The sequence below is a fragment of the Mandrillus leucophaeus genome, unplaced genomic scaffold (assembly GCF_000951045.1).
Source record: "Mandrillus leucophaeus isolate KB7577 unplaced genomic scaffold, Mleu.le_1.0 Scaffold281, whole genome shotgun sequence".
Taxonomy (NCBI): Eukaryota; Metazoa; Chordata; class Mammalia; order Primates; family Cercopithecidae; genus Mandrillus; species Mandrillus leucophaeus.
The window spans coordinates 562,187-580,862 of NW_012102932.1; the positions used below are offsets into that span (position 1 = coordinate 562,187).

At 43.1% G+C, this 18,676-nt stretch overlaps 1 protein-coding gene across 2 annotated transcripts in view; it reads right to left on the minus strand.

The window, feature by feature from the left end:
- The window catches only part of MAP1B (microtubule-associated protein 1B), a 107,005-nt gene extending 88,565 nt beyond the window's left edge, over positions 1-18,440 (minus strand). For both annotated transcript variants that reach the window (XM_011985229.1, XM_011985228.1), the window contains exons 1-2: positions 17,998-18,440; positions 9,878-9,979 (exon numbers count right to left, since the gene is read on the minus strand). In XM_011985229.1, the coding sequence (XP_011840619.1) occupies positions 9,878-9,979; positions 17,998-18,181 (286 nt within the window). In that variant the 5' untranslated portion in view covers positions 18,182-18,440. The remainder of the gene's footprint in view (positions 1-9,877; positions 9,980-17,997) is intronic.
- Between the last annotated feature and the right edge of the window lie 236 nt (positions 18,441-18,676).

Sequence of the window (18,676 nt, forward strand, 5' to 3'; positions counted from 1 at the left end):
TTTTCCAGCACTCAAAGATGAAGACAGCCTTGAAATTAAGCTTATACATCCAGGTCAGGAGTTTTGTTCTCACATGATTTCAGAAGGGTGAATTCTTAAATTATCAATTCTAACTCTTCATCATTGAATTAATGGGCTTAATCTAAAATGTAGCTCCAAACTAGGAAATATTTTAATTCAGTCTGGATTCAAAATTCCCTGGTCACAAAGAGAATTCAGTGCACTAGGATCTGTTGCATTTATGCCCCAATTTGCATGGATAATATTATTTTAATGCTTTTTTATGCACATAGATTTTTTTAAATAGCCTGAACAAACAGAATTTACAGAAGGACCTCCTTGAAAAATTCTCATTTGGCACTTATTATAGACTGGCTTGTTTCATTAGTTATCTTATTTCCATACTCAATTGTAAACAACTGAAGACAGGATTTACTTACAAGTCTTCTTATGGCCTGCAGAGCTAGGAACTGAACTGTGTCTTGCTGCAGGAACATAAATATTTAATGACAGACTGGCTGATAATAGGACACCTTCTCAAAGGAGATATCATATAGAATGAAAGGATTGTCTCCTTTACAATAGATGTGAACATGATAAGGTACTCTCTCTCTCCTTCTCTCATGTATGCAAGCACACACACACAAACACATACGCACATTATAGTAAACTAACCACAAGGCACTTGAGACTCTTGTGTGGCTGCTGGAACTTCACGCCAAATACCACTTTCGATTGAATTGCACCGCCAAAAACTCCTAGTATTTGAGCTGAGAAACTATCTGGAATTCTAGATAAAAGAGCAATTGCTACACCATCCCTAAACAGGCATCGAGCTCCATCAAAAAGAGGAAGAATTCTCTCAGGTAGTTTTCACATCTTTCACACATCAAAACTTCCAAGTGAGAGGTTTTTAAAAGGCACAAGAGACAACTGCTCAAAATGGCTCTGCACTAAGAAAGCATTGCTCACCTGGGTTCCAGAACTTATTTGATCTTTAATTTTATTGCAATAAGGATAACTTCTCCAAATGTGACATTCCCATTGATGGATACTTCAGGATCCAAAAAGCCACATCTGTGTAGAGCAGTGTTCCTGGGGCCAGGTGCACTAAAAGCATGTTGCTCCCTCAGGGGAATAGCTGTTCTTTCCTCGCACTATCCGTGTGAGATGCTAACAAGAAATCTGAATTTGAGCCACAATGCCCAACAGTGGCTTGTATACTCACAGTTCCTACTGAAAACCTGTTTTACTGAGAAACAAACGGCCAGATTAATGGTAAAGTGCATGAGTAGAGGACTTTCCTCTATGACAACAAAGACAGTCCTCAGGATGTTCATATTTCATCTTAACTCCTCCGGAATGCAAGGCAGAAATTTTGAGAGGCAACCTCAGCTTGAGCGTTTCAAATGAGGTGCGGTACAACGGCAGAGAGGAGCCACGTTCAATAAACACTACCCTAGCTTTTCAATGTTCATTCCTAATTACATACTTTTATTTTTAAATCATAGGTAGACACTCTCGTTGCAGTTTCTATAAGCATCCATTTCACCAGTCCTGACTATAGGCAATCCTTTAACCTAGAAGAGTTTACTAAAATAACATTATTATTGTCTTGTATTTATGTTAATTTCCCCAGTTCCCGCAGCGCACTAAGTGCACTTCCCCAGAGTACCTCTTACTTTCTCACATTTCTCTCAGACCAAGGAAATCTGACTTCACATGCAATAGAAATTACCCTTAGATCACAGCCGAGAAAACAAAAGGGGTAAGCCCTGGAGTATGATGTTTGGGGATACTTGATCGTTGCCTAGGTAGCATTTAATTAGTCCTGGGTTGCAGCTGGGAGTGGGGTGCTGGTACCTGGGTAACCTTTGTCATTGTGACTAAACCCATGGTTGAACAATCAAAATGCAATGCTTATTATACTCTCCATTCTCACCCCTTTCTTCTTTAGGAATTAGACGCACACACACTCTCTCTCTCTTTCTCTCTCTCTTTCTCTGACATATATACACAGTTTGCAAATTAAGAGAACTCTCATGCTGGGCAGGGTGACTCACACCTGTAATCTCAACACTTTGAGAAGCGGGGGCAGGAGGATCACTTGAGGCCAGGAGTTCAAGACCAGACTGGGCAACACAGCGAGACTCCTTCTGTACAAAATAATCAAAAAATTAGCTGGGCATAGTGGAAGACTTGTAGTCCCAGCTATTTCAGAGGCTGAGACAAGAGAGTAGCTTCGTCCCAGGAGGCAGAGGCTGCAGTGAGCTATAATTGCACCCCTGCACTCCAGCCTGGATGACAGAGGGAGACCCTGTGTCAAAAACAAAAAGAGATTAAAAAAAATAAAAAGAAACTCTCTTTCTTTGTTGAACAACACAGTGAATTTTAAAGCTGTGAATGACTTATTTTCCCAACAAAATATTATAAACAGTGGGAAATACTTCATTCTTCCAAATATTTCCTTACAGTTGCTTTCTTGTTAATAAGCACTCAAAAACATTACTTGGCACTTTTAAAGTGATCTATTAGTTTATGCTTTATTCTTCATCTTCTGCCATTATTTCTAGTACGCTACCATAAGCTAAACAAACTGCCCCGGAAGACCAAAAAGCAGGCAGAAAAAGCAAAGGGACGGTGCTTGCTTGATGGTTTGCTGTTGTTGCATACTTTTAAAAAAAAACCTTTTTAAAAAAACTCTACTAACAAAAATGATGAGCTCTCTTTGGTCTCTAGAGATGAAGACAAAAGCAGTGACACTCAGCATGAGGTGCTGTCCTTGGTTAGCAGCTGTCGTGGAACGCACTTAGTTGGGTTTAATGGAGGGGTTATTGACATCTCCTAAAATGGCTCCTGGGCCCAGGCAGCCAATTTTCTGCTACCTTCCTGCCTATGCCTGTCTATGCTGAGTGATTTTACAGTGCCCATTACGAACTGCGTGAGAGCCATTACAGTCAGCAGAGTAAAACATCCTTTCCACTCTTAAAAAAAAAAAAAGTGAGATGAATAGGTATTTCCACGGTGGTCTGAATGAGCCATTATTAACTACCCTGAGGAATGAGGAAGCCTGAACACGGCAGTGAAACGCCATTTTATTCCTTTCTGCTGGCCACACCTGCACCAAGGGAAAAAAGTCATCGTGTACGTGAGGATCTGGATATAAAGAATCCTGAAATTTGAAAGTTGACCAAGATGTAAAGCTCACAGGAATTATGCCTTATGCTGCGTACACTATAAAATTCTAATCTCCTTGGAAGGTCTGGCTCTTTCATTGCTACAAAAGGATGCAGGTGGGGGTGACTGGACAGTCTGCTGCTCGGGTGGCAAAGTCTCAATGGAAACACTGGGGTGACAGCAGATAGCATGAGGAGCTGCCGATCACTCTGTCCCCTACAACTGGGCCAGGAGGGCTCAGGGCATGGGGCAAGTGGGAGAAACGCTAGGGATTTGCATTAAATTGGGAGTCTCCTTCCCAGGCAGGCAGCAATGACCTCAAGGAATATTAAACAGAGATCTGGTTACCTTAACGAAAATAATGCTCTCTGTTTGTCATTTTCTTCTAACACACCATGATTCCTCCTATAACCTAGCATGATGTGCAATGAGGAAAGATGAGCAGAGCCTCATGGGCATGGGGAACATGTACCTAGACCTGTGGGTGTGCGCAAACAACACAGAAAACATGAGGATAAAGAATCGGCTTTCCCTCTGAAATTGCAGGTTCCCTGAGGGTGAGTCAGCCCCTTGAATGCCACTGGAACATATATTTGTGTGCCTTATTGTTTAAAGGTTGGAGCAGGGCTGAAAACACATTCATTACTCCCTGTCATACAGCAGTTGATGTATTCTAGGCACATACAATTAAGCTATAATTCTACACACGACAGACTAAACACACAAGTCTAGACAGAGAAAGATGACTTAAAATATTCTCGGACCTTTTATAAGAGTATTTTCTCATTTTCTTATCACTCAACTGGTAAATATTAGTTGTAACCCGTGCCTCATTAATGTCAAAGGGAGAAGATTCGCATGACTGAAATTCAAAGGGCTGATTCTAATTCTCCATCAAAAACCAATCTCCAGGCAAGGTATTTTTAGCAATCACTCAGCACAAATCTAAAGATGCTCAACTGTGGTTTGTTTATCTTCTAGGAAAAAGGCATCAGTTCTTAAAACAAAACTGCCCATATACACCATCCATCACATTTGATGATGATTTTTGTGAATGTGATCTAGCTGTTATAAAACTAGTGACAAAATGTAAATATATCAAGGTCTTACTGTGTATTCAGCTAAGAAAATAAACCACAAGAAATCTGTTTCTTAAACCTGGCAACGTCTGTAGTCACCTGTTGATTGGTGGGAGCAGAAGAGAAAAGCGAGCATAGAACGGCGTGGAGGGAGTGACCATGGATGGGTTATCATAGCAAGAAAGCAGGCCAGCCCTCATACTGTGCACATGTTCCCTGACAGCCCTTGCATGGGCAACCACAGGACCGTTTTGCAAATGGTCTCCAACCCCCCTCTCAGGCTCTGCTTTACCAGACAGCACTTTAAAGCATTGCTGGCTTTTTGCTCTCAAGCCCAAAGGACCTTAGAAGCTCAGTCATAGAATGTTGCCACCCTTTACACATCAGCAGCAGCTCTGTGCCTTCTGAGAATGCTGAAAGCAATCATTTCTCTGAGAAACGTCTTGAATATCAATTTAAAATTCCTACAAAAAGGAAACCAGCCAAATATCAATACCCAGCATTTCCCACAGATAATAACAATCACCAAATATACAAGTCAAATAGATTCTCCACAAGGGAGACAGCACTTGTTCACATTTGTTTCCATGTGACAAGCCCTGTCTTAAGAGCTTTACACACTTTAATTCATTTGATCTGCATCAAAACTATGAGGTGGGGCCGGGCGCAGTGGCTCACGCCTGTAAACCCAACACTTTGGGAGGCCGAGGCAGGCAGATCACGAGGTCAGGAGATCGAGAACATCTTGGCTAACACAGTGAAACCCTGTCTCTATTAAAAATACAAAAAAAAAAAAAAATTAGCCAGGCGTGGTGGTGGGCCCCTGTAGTCCCAGCTACTAGGGAGGCTGAGGGAGGAAAATGGCGTGAACCCGGGAGGCAGAGCTTGCAGTGAGCCCAGATTGTGCCACTGCACTCCAGCCTGGGTGACACAGCGAGACTCCATCTCAAAAAAAAAAAAAAAGAAAGAAAGAAAGAAAAAAAAAAAACCTATGAGGTGGAAGTTTTCATCCTTGTTTTAGGTAACTTGTCCAAGATGACACAGCAAATAAACCACGGGGTTATGATCAAATAAGGCAGTTTGACTCCAGAATCTGCACTCTTCATCATTATGCTAGGCTGCTGCTGGTGAGGAGTCAGATGATCAAAATGTTTTAATTATTTCAATAGGTAGATAAAAGTGGCAAAATGATGGGAAAAAATAAAAATTGAAACTGATTTTCAGTCTGATGTCACTTGTCCTGGGAATAGCTTTTATTTGTTTGCTTGTTTTGAAATGGTGTCTGTCTACTACAGGTAATTATGGGGCACTTCTTACAACCCCTGGGAGATATCCTTCTTTACTACTATACATAGACAGTCCTAAAGTCAAATTTGGAGAAGAAGCAAATGGCAGTGGAAAATGAAATAAACCCTGTACAGCATGGTAAGTCTAGCTTTCCTTCTGTGGTCCAAGATGATTCCCATCCAATATGATTAGGGTACAAAAAACATATGATATAATAGGTAAATCAAAATTTTATGATAGTATTTAAAATCATAAATATAAAGAAATATAAGACCGTTGTTCTGGCCTGGCACAGTGGCTCACACCTATAATCCCAGCAGTTTGGGAGACCAAGGCAGATACATCGCTTGAGCTCAGGAGTTTGAGACCAGCCTGGGCAACATGGGGAAATCCAATCTCTACAAAACATACAAAAAATTAACTGGCTGTGATGGTGCACACCTATGGTCCCAGCTACTCGGGAGGCTGAGGTCGGGGGATCACTTGAGCACAGCAGGTTGAGGTTGCAGTGAATCGAGACTGCACCACTGCACTCCAGCCTGGGCGATGATATAGCTAAGACTGTTTCAAAACAACAACAAAAGACTGTTGCTCTATTTTGAAAAGACTTAACTACTGAACTTTCCTTTGAGTGTAAGATTAGAGAGTGTTCATAAAAGAACACCTAACCTTTTCTTTCAAGATGACTGTTCTCACTTGAGCCAGCTTAGATGTGGCCAGGAATGGCTTTACATCAGGGCAAATCAGCAGAGACCTGCCCTGGGCACGCAGCAAATGTTTGTTGAGTGATCTTTAGGCAAGGCAATGCTGCAAGAGTAAGGCAAAGTAATAGTAAGATGAACCCAGTGACTGACCACTCCAAGAATTACAGTATGCCGGAGTTGGACAGGGCTTAAAGATCACAGGACTAACATTCTTGGAAACTAAGGCACCCACCACTCACCTTGTGTAGAGAAAGCACTCATATTCCAGATTCCTGCTCAAAGGATATTATTCAAGATGACTAAGTCTTTCAGAGTGGTCTTGAGTGAGACCTACAATCCTGAAGAAATAGTCAAATCAAATCTCAAAACCATATTTAAAAACTAGTATAAGGGGTAAACTAGTACAAAGGAATCAATCTTGTGCCATTTGCACAATCTGTTAGCTGCAATGTGAGGCTACCTTCAGTCTTTACAAGTGATCTCTAACTATTAAAAAACAACAAAAGCTATCATAACCAACAGGAATGTAAGACAGATATATGGGTGACCTGAGCCCTTTACTTATGTCATAGAAGGCAATAAATATTTTACTATAACTCTGCTGGCCTTAAAACAAAACAAAACCGTGGCTCGGCATTGTGACTCATGCCTATAATCCTAGCACTTTGGGAGGCCAAGGCAGGTGGACTGCTAGAGCCGAGGAATTTAAGACCAGCCTGGGCAACATAGTGAGATCCCGTCTCTGTGTTTCTTTAAACCCAACCCCCACAAAAATCTGTTAGAAGCCTGGATTTGATGCAGGGGGCTAGATTTTATGTTGGTCTGTATACGATTGCTAAATGCCTTCTCCTCTCACAAGACTATAAGTGTAATAAAGGTAATGACTGTATTTGTTTTGTTCCTCACAGTGTCCTCGCTCACCAAGCACCCTATAATGCCTGGTATATTATAGGCGCTATTTAACAATGTTTTATCTGGCTGAAAACTGGCTCTATTTTTTTTAGGGGATCCATCCTTCATCTTGCTCCTTAAATTAATTCAAGATTCTTGAAATTAGGCAGGTGTGGTGGCATGCACCTATAATCCCAGCTACTTGGGAGGCTGAGGTGGGAGGGTCGTTTGAGCCCAGGAGTTTGAGAGCAGCCTGGGAAACATAGTGAGACCTTGTCTCGAAAAACAATGAAGGATTATTGAAACTCTAAAGGAAAAGGTTCCGCTAATTCCATTTCAGGGGAACTGAAGTACATGAGTTAGCTTTCACATTATTTCAAGTGAGAGAGGAAGAGACCACTAGACTTGGACCTACTTAAAAACAGACTTCAAATTTTCCCATAAAACCTTCCCAGTTTGTTCAGGAAAAGCTAAAGGCTTCGCTGGGCCCAATCCAGTGATTATCCTGTGATCTCCATGTCTTCTTATCCTCTAACATCTCTTCTCTTTAAAACACACTTATCTGAAACAGAATCTGACATGTGTTTTTATCACCTTACAGTCTTGGTTGGAAATCTTTATGCTCCCCACACAGAAGCATTACTATAATGGCTCTATTCTAGATGCTTAATTCCCAGAGGGGAGCTTTGGCCTGTGCAGTGTACTCATAGGCTTGAGAGGGAAAGTCATAATATTAGTCCTTTCTAGCGTTGGCAAGAATGGTAAAGATGCTGTGTTTCCAAAGGTCAATCTCCAAACACAGTATCTAGCATAACACTATAAAACTCGGTAGGTAGCCAATCCTTACTGAAGGTGATAGCAGGAGAAAGGAGAGGAGAACAGTTTGGGGGAACTTGATCTTCCTACTCCACAAGAGCAATGCTAGGTCTTGGGTCTAGAAATGGTTAATTCTCCAGCAATGCTTGCAGCCTTTCATTTTGCAATATGCAGTTGTCACTCTATAAAGTCAATCCAAACATGAATGAACACAATGAGAACCACATGACTTGTACACCAAAAAAAAAGTAGTCTTACAAACAACACTTGTAAGAAAGCCAGAACAACCTACAGAGAAAAAATAAAAGCTTGTAGTTTTTACATTTTGAAATAATCATACTTGTTGGAAAACAGCACTTCCCTTATTTTTTTGTGAGATGGTTTTAAAAGATATGGAGATATTTCAAGATGAAAATACAATAAAATAACAACAAGAGAAACAACCTTATACTGTACCTTTCCTTCAGCAAATCATACGCTGTCTGACAGTTTCTGGACTCCTTTTTTCTCAAAGCAACATTACTTCAAAACTGATTTTTCATGTGGCTTTGCAGCAAGTTTAACTTTTCATAAACCATTTCTTGCTAAGCTTTTCTTAGCACATTTACTCAATTCCATACTTGAAAGCTACAATGCATTTCAATAACTGAAATGCATGGGATATTATTCTAATATTAAACTCAAAAGGAAGCACCGAGACAGTCCTGTGGGCACATTACTGCAGCCAAACGTGATTCATGAAGGCACTGATACTCTATAAAAGTGGTTTCAAATATCAATGTATACAAGACTAATGGAATATTATCTAACCAGTCAAAATAGGCTGAACCTCATTCCTGATGCTATATCAATGCCAATAAAATTAGGAGTCATATAACAAAAGCATATGGACAGAAAACAGCTTTCTTTTATGTAAAATTCAAGTGATGGTCAAGAAGTAAGATGCACTACAGTATTTCTGATGGGTCAATGGCAAAGGTCTGGAGAAATATATTCCAGGTTTGGAGTCTTTATGGGCCAGAAACTCTGTCTCATAATTCCCAAATGTGACCAAATGGGAGGAATATAGGTTATTGCTCACAAGAAGAAGACAAGATGGGTCAGCATGAATACATCGCCAGCACCAGAGGCACGGGTCAGAGCATAGCCCCAGGGAGGTGGCTGCTTAGTGGGAACATCTTCACATATGACACATTTTTGCATCCTTACCTTTAATTATTCTTTGGTATTCTTTTTCATCTCTGAAAAAAAGGCTATTTTAACAGCAGTTTGTAATATGAGATTCTTTTACCCACACTAAGAAAGATAAGTGGTAATGCAATGGCAGGTGATAACGCAATTATGAAATGATGATGTATATTTCATTTTGAAATGCAGTATACGTTTCCTTTTTCTTTTGCAGGAAGACAGTTCTGGGATCCTAGGAGCATCCAATTTGTATTCATAATTTCATTTGAGTAAGATTAACATTTAACATTAAATAGTTTGTAGTCCCTTGAGCTCAGAGTACAGTTGAGATACACACACACACACACACACACACACACTCTCTATTATCTCTCACTCTCTCTTCTCTCTCTTTCTCAAGCCCTGGATATCAATTCAAAATTTGAAAATATATATAAAATATATATTGTATGTGTATGTGTATATATATATATTTTATATATATATATACACATACACACACACACAACCCTAGAACTTAAAAACTCATTAAGAATCCACAAAATAGATACCCACACAGAGATAACCCAGAGAGACTTCCTTAACTGTGGCTGCTGGCTAACCCAGTTGATAATAACAAATACAAAGTATCCTTTTAGCAATAAGAGAGTCTTTTTGCTGCCCCAGACAAAGCTTTCCAGCTTGCTCCTTGTCCTTTGGAATTCTAGGCTGACCAACACTAAGCGGAAGCCTCACCTGGGACTTCAGGAGAGAATCTTGCAGAGTGTCGAGACACAAAAAGTTTGAGTTCTTGGTCCAAGTTGCATTCAATCAGGTTTGTGTCCCATGATCGGATTCCTAGGGAGGGAAAGAGAGTTGAGAGACTTCCAGTTAGTCATTTCAGAGTGGTTTGGACAACATCACCGTAACATTTCTCAGGCTTTCAGGGAGGATGTGGGAACTCCTTTTCTGAAGAGCTCGGTGGCTTAGCAGTGGATGCCCACAAAATGGGAGGGCCAGGGAGGTCTCTCCACCAGGCCACAAGGGAGGGATAATTAGCAGTGCGGACTGAGCTTCTGCCCCTCATAAAATGTAAATGCACCTCTTCTGGAAGAGTCAAAGAAAACAGTTATTAGGAAAATGACAGGCTGTACTCCAGGGAGGGGCTAGAAAGGGCAGGAAGAAGGTTAGTTCTTAAGAGGCTAAGAGGCCAACAGACTAACTCTAGCTTGTAGACAGACTATCTCCACTTGTAGGTGGCAAGAAAATGTAGAATGAAGGCGAAGAAAATATATGGGGGCTGCCATTCAAGCACGGGCCTTTCTTTCTAAAATGATGTAATGGTAGTATACACGTGTAATTTCTTTCCTTTACCCATCCCATTTTTGATTTTGGTTTATCAAGCCCTGGATATTAATCCAAGATTTGTGTGATCTTTGATAAACAGGGTGGATCCACTCAATCTTCGAGACTTGGCCTGTCTGTCCTTCCAGGCATTTTTCTGTTACCTGAGTAGCTTGGCAGGCAGCTCTTTTATTCACAATTGTTCTTTGTATTCAATTTTCTTATCCAGAGGCAAAGAAAAATGGCAACTTTTTATACTTTATAAAACATTTATGAAGTTGGGGGCATGAATCAGCTGTTTCTACAAAAGTTCAGACTTCCTTTCCCTAGGCTGAAAGGAATATCCGGGGTGAGAGGTACAGGAGGGCAACAGGTGGGATGAGAGCAGCTTCCTGTGCTCATGCCCTCCTCTCTAGCCTCTTCCTTCCTCCTCCTGCCGTCCTCCTCTCTCCTGCCATCCCAAAGGGGATGGCCCAGAGGGAAACCCAGAGAGCATCATAGAAGGGAGGTCTGGAGAGTAAGCCAGGGAAAGTTGGGGAACCCCAGAACTCTGGGGTGTGTGTGTGTGTGTGTGTGTGTGTGTGTGTGTATGTGTGTGTGTGTGTGTGCGCGCGCGTTACATGTTTACATATTATATATTAGATTTTTCCTAACAGATTACTCATGGTGGAGCCAGTGTGTGGTATCCATCATTGTACCTTTGTATAGAGCATTCTCAATAGTCAGGAACAAATCTCTAGAATAACAAACATTTATTGCACACCTCCTAAAGTAAGGGCTTGAACCTCTAGGTATAACACAGCAGGTGAACTATCTCTAAATTAACACCCAGTCATTTAATCATTTTTGTTGGACATTAGTCATGTATACAGACTTGGGGGAATAAATAGCAGTGTGTTACTTAAATACACACTGGATCCTTAAGGCATATTTGTATTTACCCTAGGTTATGTTGTATTCAGTCTTCCTATCCTGTAAAGAATCAAGGTGGATTATACATATATATTACAAAAAAAAAAAAAAAAGATTCTGGAAACTCAGTTCACTGCACATCTAAAATATCTTTAGATGACATACCACAGGCCCTTTCAACCATGAGGAATATTTTCAAAGAGATGTGTGTCCACTAAATAAAGGCAGAAATTTCTCATATGATCACTGGGAAGAATTCAGGTGTGGAAGAGTTAACATGCTTAAGGAGAGGTTAAATTATAAGGGAGAATTTTATGGCTCTCCCTGGAAACATTAATAGCCTCAGTTTGCATTTGGGCTAATGGAGTATTTAAATTTTAACAAGAAAGGCATGTTGAGATTTCACAGATCTTTTTAGTGCAGAAATGATAAATGGGTTCTTTTTGTTTCACAGGGAGCCTGACAGGTTGAGAGGTCTGAATTCATTAGAATATTTTACTTCAACATATACACTATATACTAGTCTAGTGCAAAAAAATCGAGTTCCTGTCTGAGCTGCTTAATTGGTATTGTTGACTGAATTCTCTGTGTTCCAGCTCTGAGCTCCACTTTGTCTTCTACCCTGTCAAGCTGGGTCAATAAGTTAATAATGAGACATATGCATTTAAATTAAATTCATACAATTTTTCTGTCTTTGTTCTAAGTAATATCTAAAGTGGTACATTATTTGAATGACTTCATCCAAGGTTATCTGCAGACTTGCTCTTACATTGTTACTTGCCATTTTCGCTTGGCTTCAGTTAACTTGTCATGACACACACAATTAAATGTTTGCTTTATATTTTCATACATATTTTATTTTTGATATATTTGTAATTTAGCAATAGAAAAAGTACTAAATGATAAATCCACTTAGTAATTTTTAAATTATACTAGTAAATGGCTGATAAAAATATTTCTCATTTTTACACTCCCAATGAAACTAAAAATGTAGGGTTCTTTTTTCAAGAGAGCAATTTCCACCCAAATTGTTTCTTAGCAATGCACAACCACTACTACCACTTATAACATAAAGGTTACGATGAATTTGCCAGCTATTTTAGTTGGAAAGGAAAATTTTGGAATCAGGCCACTTTCCATACCAATTTTAGAAATAAAATAATTTGTAATTACTTTGTATCTCCTGCTAGATAATATTGGTAAAGGCAAAGAGTAGTTGTCAACGAAGGTTCATACTGCATTTAGTGGGTTTATGTAGCTCCCCTTTGTGCCTAACAAGGAGCCAACAGCGAGCCCTCTAAAGTTCATAGGACAGAAAATTATCTTTGGCCCTTCCCATTTTCTCCCCTCTCTGAATCTGGCTGGAGGGCATCCTAGGGCGTTGGTGAAGAGGTTCTGAAGAGGCTTTCAGAAGCAGGTCATCCTGGCCTCTGTTGGAGAGGAGGGAAGCCCTCTTTCTGATTTCACCCCAATATGCCCCAAGTCAAGCTCTTCCCAGAGGCTTTGTTTCTCCAGCATTCTAAGACTGTACCCCTTCTGGGCTTACCCAGGTGGGGACAGAATAACTCCAGGCAGGTGGAGGCAGTGAACTCCATTCTTTCAATGTCTGGAGCCAAAAGGCATCCGTCATCTCTGAGAACAATCTGGGCCTGCTCTGTGGCTATTGCCTAGCCCTGAAAGTGAGCTCCTTGGGACCAGGGAGCAACAAAAGATCTTTCCTTCTCAGTTCTCTGACCCCAGGTGGTAGCAGTGCACACAAGGGAGGCTAACATGCACATGATATACACAGATGAGAAAAGGAGAAAAGAATAGGTTATGGGGCAGGGAGGCAGGGAGGGGTCATCACAGAACAAGTCAGGGTAAAAAATGAGTAACAGTCAGGTACTCTTGGTGTATCTAGGCTAGATTGCTCCAAGTTTACCAATCATGTAAGCATTTTACAGGATTGTTTAATGAAACCAACAATTTTAAAAAGCACTTCCCATTTAAAGGCTAAAATTCATATTTCTAAAGGTGACAGTAGATTGAGGAAAGCAAAATGAAATGACTATGCATTGCGTGTTGATGGCACGTGGGTTCTATCTGACAGTTATTTGGGCCCTTGGCAAATTGATTTTCCTTCATGGGCTTTAGTTGCTCCCTCTGAAAAACAGGCTTTTGGATATTTTTTCTAAGTACCTAAATGATTAACCTACAATCATAAGATTACATTTGCAAAACTATGCTAAAAGTGGTCTGAAATCAGATTGAAATCATAAACTACATAAATAAAGGAAATGCTACATTTAGGAATGCTTTATTTCTCAGAGGAAAAAAATTCTTATTTTTTTCCCTTGAACTCGTCTTTAATTTGCTCTTTTTTCTTTTTTTAAAGCCAGCAACTTGATGTTCATAACATATGTATGTAATGAAGATATATCTTACATACAGAGCTCATAGTTTCAAAGCATTGATAATAAATAATTTAGGTCCAAGATAACATCTTACGATAGAAGCAAATGAGAAGTGACTTATAATTATTTGCTTGTCTAAAAAGTTAGAACTTATTTTTTAAAGTAAGCCCTTAGAAAAGGTGAACAATTTAATGACCTTAAATTTGGGGACTGGCTTGTTTTTCAGAAGGGATCACAGAGCCCGTCGTAGATAACACCAATTAAGCAGTACAAGCAGAAATCCATCTGTCTTTGAATTTGAAAAGTATAAAGGCAAATATAGTAAATTTAAGACTCTCTAACATTTAATTCTCACCACATATGGTATTGGTTTCTTATTTCCCCTGCTAAAAGAAAAGGAAAACTAAAACCCAAATCTTTCCTGGGTTTTAAATTCTCTTACCATCTTAGACTGAACACATTCAACGAAGTGACATCAGAATGTTACAATGTAATCAGCTAAACTTTTATCTAAAAATGCAGAGCAGTAGATGTTACATTCATCTATCTTTTCTGGAACAAATCTTGCTGATTCCCAATGTCAACTAAAGGAAAAGTTACAATCTAACGGTAATTGAAAACATTAAACAGACACGTAGTATTCCTTATATGGTTTAGTTTCTTAAAAATAAAATAAAATGAAACAATGAAAACTTTCACAAGGTTCTACAATTCAGTTCGCAAGGCATGGATGTATGTACTCTATGTATTAAAATAAAACCAAGAAGCAGGACTTTGCTGAAAATGAGAACCACTAGCTAAATCCATGCTGGGGGCTAATTAGGGAGGAGAAAAAGGAGGTGCCAAAGAGTAGTAGTTGGTGGTAGCGAAAACGATTTGGAATAAAGTCCTGCATAACTAAATAAATGAAGCTAGCCTAGTCGGAGGAAACACTATTGTTCCAAACTCTGGAGGAGACAAGTCCAAAGCCTTCATTATGCTTTCCGAATATAGTTGAGAAAACAAGAGGGACCATCTCTCTTCCCTGGATTCAAGAAGCATTTACGAAGCATCCACACTGGGACGTTCCAGGCCTGTTGATTTACTGCATTACCACCATGTCTTTACAGATTTATAGATTATTTTCTAGGCTTCCCAGAGAGCCCTCAGTAATCAGATGGCAAGAATCCAAGTCACCAGGGTCTCCAAACCCAGAGTCTCAGTTAAGGCAGGAGGGGAAATAGGAAGAAAGAGTAACAGATGAAGAACTGCTTTCCCAGCCTGCAACACACAATCATCAGAGCTGGCTCCCCTGGAGTAGCTCCATCTTGCTTCACACAACACCGCCCAAAGGCACCAAGCAAAAACAGCAGTGGCCTCTGGAGGAGGCCCAGCTGATACCTGGCGGCTGAAGCAGCAGCTTGTCGTGTACAGGAAAACAGGACCAGCCTGCTCTGTTGCTAAGTCATCTCAGACTGTCTGAAAAGCTATGGGAGCAGGATTTTCACTTAGCACTGCAAGGGCCTGCATCTTGAGCTGCAGCCAAGACCCCAGGACGCAGGAGAGCCATCTCTTTACACTGCTACGGTGTGTAAAGAAATGGCTCTGCTCACTCACTTGGTTGATTCTTAATGGGATCAATACAGTCATTTCGGAGTTCCATGCAAAAACCTGACCAAATTAGGGAATTAAAAATCAGGAAGCCATGATGATTATTGCAAAGGGAACACAAGGGGGCTTCTGGGGTTCCAGTAATGTCTGTTTCTTGATCTGGGTAACCCAGGCGTGTCCGTTTTTGTGAAAATTCGTTGAGCTGCTCATCTTTGATTTGCGCCCTTTCCTCTCTATATAACACTTCAATCGAAATTTTAAAAACATTAATATCAAAAAGACAAATCTGAATTTTGTTACTAAGTGCTAGTAGTGTAAAAACGGGTAAAGGCAGGGAGTCCTACTTCATGGCAGTACATGGATGCGTCTGTTTTCTCCGTAAACAGATGCAGCTTGAATAAACCCTCTGAGGAATAGGGCACTGAAAGGATGATCAGCTGAGTAACAAAGCAGGAAGATAATTACAGTCCGAAGGTGATTGCGGAACCGTCTCCCAGCATGGGGCGCTGCCCACAAGTGGATGGCCATACAAAGGCAAGCCCTGAAAACTGTTGTGCTAAAACCTTCCTCCCATCATAGGATGTTAGCCGACCCTGCACTAACATCATGACAGGGTCAGAAAACAGTGACGCTGCAGCACTGGTACTTCTGTCACTTATGAGTGCTGTGACCTTGAGCCGGTTCTCTTACCCTTCTCGCCTCTTATGGGCCCCCAGCTCTAAAACGGGGTTCATGATCCTTCTCCTAGCACCACCACATCGAATGGTTATGAAGATTTTGTACATAGAAAAGCACCTCCTAATATATTCCTATTTCCCATAAGTGCCACTTACAAATAATTTTTTAAAGAAAAAAATCTAGTCATTGATTCCCACAATAGCCACACCCAAAATCAGTAAGTGTAAAATTTTTCAAGGAGAAAATTGTGCAAATAAACTAAATTAGAATAGATTAGACCAAAGGCCTACAGTCTGAAAATAAAGGGTTACTGAGATGCTCAAATAAGACATTTCACTATTGAAATATCTCTTGTTCTTGAATTTTTTGGAATAAAATACCATGACTTTCTGCTCACATTTTTTTTTTCTTTTTCTTTTTTCTTTCTTTTTTTTTTTTAAGCTGAAAGGGAAAAAATCAAGTGCTTTAAAGTTAAACAAAAGAACCAGGTCCGCAACTCCAGTCCCCACCCTGCAGCCTTTTGTTCTGGGGACAAGTGGCCGTTTCCAACTGCAGAGGCAGATGACAAGCATTTATTTTTTCATCTAAAACAAGGTTTTTCTTTCGTCTTTTATTGGGGAGGGGGAGCGGGGGACGAGGGCTGTGTGAACGCCCTTTGTCCGCCTCGGGCTGCCGTAGAGACCGCAGTGCGGACTGCACCACGCCCACCAACCGGTGTCTCCCGGAGAAACGCTTCAGCACCACCCCAAGAGAATAGAGCGCGGGCTGGGGCTGCGGAGAGACCCGGCGACCTCTGTCAGGGGCGAGGGGAGGGCTGGGACGCCGGGGATAAAGGGAAACGCAGAGACCAGAGCTGCCCACCCAGGGACTCCCGGCGCAACAAAGCCAGGCAAACTGAGAGGTGGGGGCGCGCGGCCCCCGCCAGCCCGAGGCCCGGGCGGAGCGCACGCCCAGCCAGCCGTGCCCGACGGGGGCGCCGCAGTGTAGGGGGCGGGTGCGGCGGGCAGTCCGGGGGCACTGCGGCAGCTCGGGTGGGGCTGGGGGCGGGTCTCTCTGTGCGCCCGAGGCTGTGCCCGCCGGACCCTCACGGCCCCGCCCAGGGTACCCGACGTACCGCTATTCGGCCTCCGCAGAGCGCGCCACTGGTGCGCGCACCGGGCAAGGAGCTGACCCTACCCGCTGACGTCTCCCCCACCGACCCCCTTCAAGCTACCACTCCCGGGGCTAAGACTTCTAAAAGCAGCAGCCCCACCCCACAACTTGGGGTCCCATTGTCCTTTCTGAGAGCTGCAGCCAAGGCCCCAGGGGCGGTAGCGAGGCGGGCTCTGTCTGGTGGCGAAGCGCAGGCGGTTCTGCATCCCAGCATCTGGGCGGGGGGGGGGGGGGGGGGAGCGGGCGTGGCCCTAGGACTAGCCTAGTCATTCTGAGGAAAGAAAGGATCGGGATGTTTGAAATCAGAAAAGGCGTTTCTCAGGGGCTGAGTTAGCTGTGGTGAGGCTGAATCTCACGCGGGCCCTGGCGCATGGGACTTCGGCCCCAGGTCTGCAGTGGGGGGGTCCCAGCCTTTTCCTGAGGCCAGAAGGGGACTGAAAGGAGTGGTTGCATCAGGTCTCCCCCACCCTTCTGTCTCCTGCGGTTGCGGCTTTATTGTGGCCTCTGCTCCCCTGACACCTGCATTTCACTTAGCGGGAGAGGCGGTGGCCAACTCAGCAGAGGCTGCGGACCCAGCGTAGTGACAGATCCCTCAAGGTTACTGGAGACTCTCCCTCTGGGTCTCATATCTAATAATTCGGATTATTCTTAATTAGCCCAGAAAAGAGTCTGGACCAAGTATGAGAGGTGGCGGGGAGAGGCATGGGTGCGGGGCGCGCGGGAGGTGCGCGGTGGCCGTCGCGCCCTGGGTGGGGTCGTGTTTGCGCGTCTCCCAGCGTGCGTCCCTGGGGGCGCCGGGCCACTTACCGAGCTCTATGTTGCCGATGGCGCGCCGCAGGTGCTCCTCGGTCACGATCTCGCCGACGACCACCAGCAAGTAGAACTTGCTGTCAAGGAAGCGGTGCGACAGGCTGGGCGAGGTGGACGCCGCCGGGTTGGCGATGCTGCCGGACGGCTCCGGCTCGGTGGCTTCCACCACCACGGTCGCCATCCTGCCGGCTGCTGTGCCTGGGCGAAGTGTCTCGCTCCGGCCGCTCCTCTCCTCTGCGGCAGGAGAAAGGATTATCTCCGAAGGTGCTGTCTCCGCTCCGCCCCCTGCGTCCCCCCTCCTCTGGCGCTGCGCGCCGCCTCCCCCTCCGCCCTCTCCTAGCGCCGCGGAGAGTGCGCGGCGGAGAGGAGCGGGGAGTGAGAGAGGGCGGGGAGGCGGCGCTGCTTTTATATGGAGACTAGGCAGGGAGCCGGGGAGGAGGAGGAAGAGGAGGAGGAAAGGACCACCCGGCACATCCTCACGCGGTGGCTGCCTCCGCTCTTCCAGCCGTTGGCCCGAGGCTGATGTCATCTGCAGCAAATCATCTCGCCGGCGGCCCGGAAGCTGGAGGGAAGAGGTGTGCGGACAATGGTCGGGGCAGCGCCGCGAGCCAAGGGGCTTGGGAGCCCGCTGAGCTCCTGCTGCAGCCTCGAAGGGGGAAGACGCTCTCAACCTACA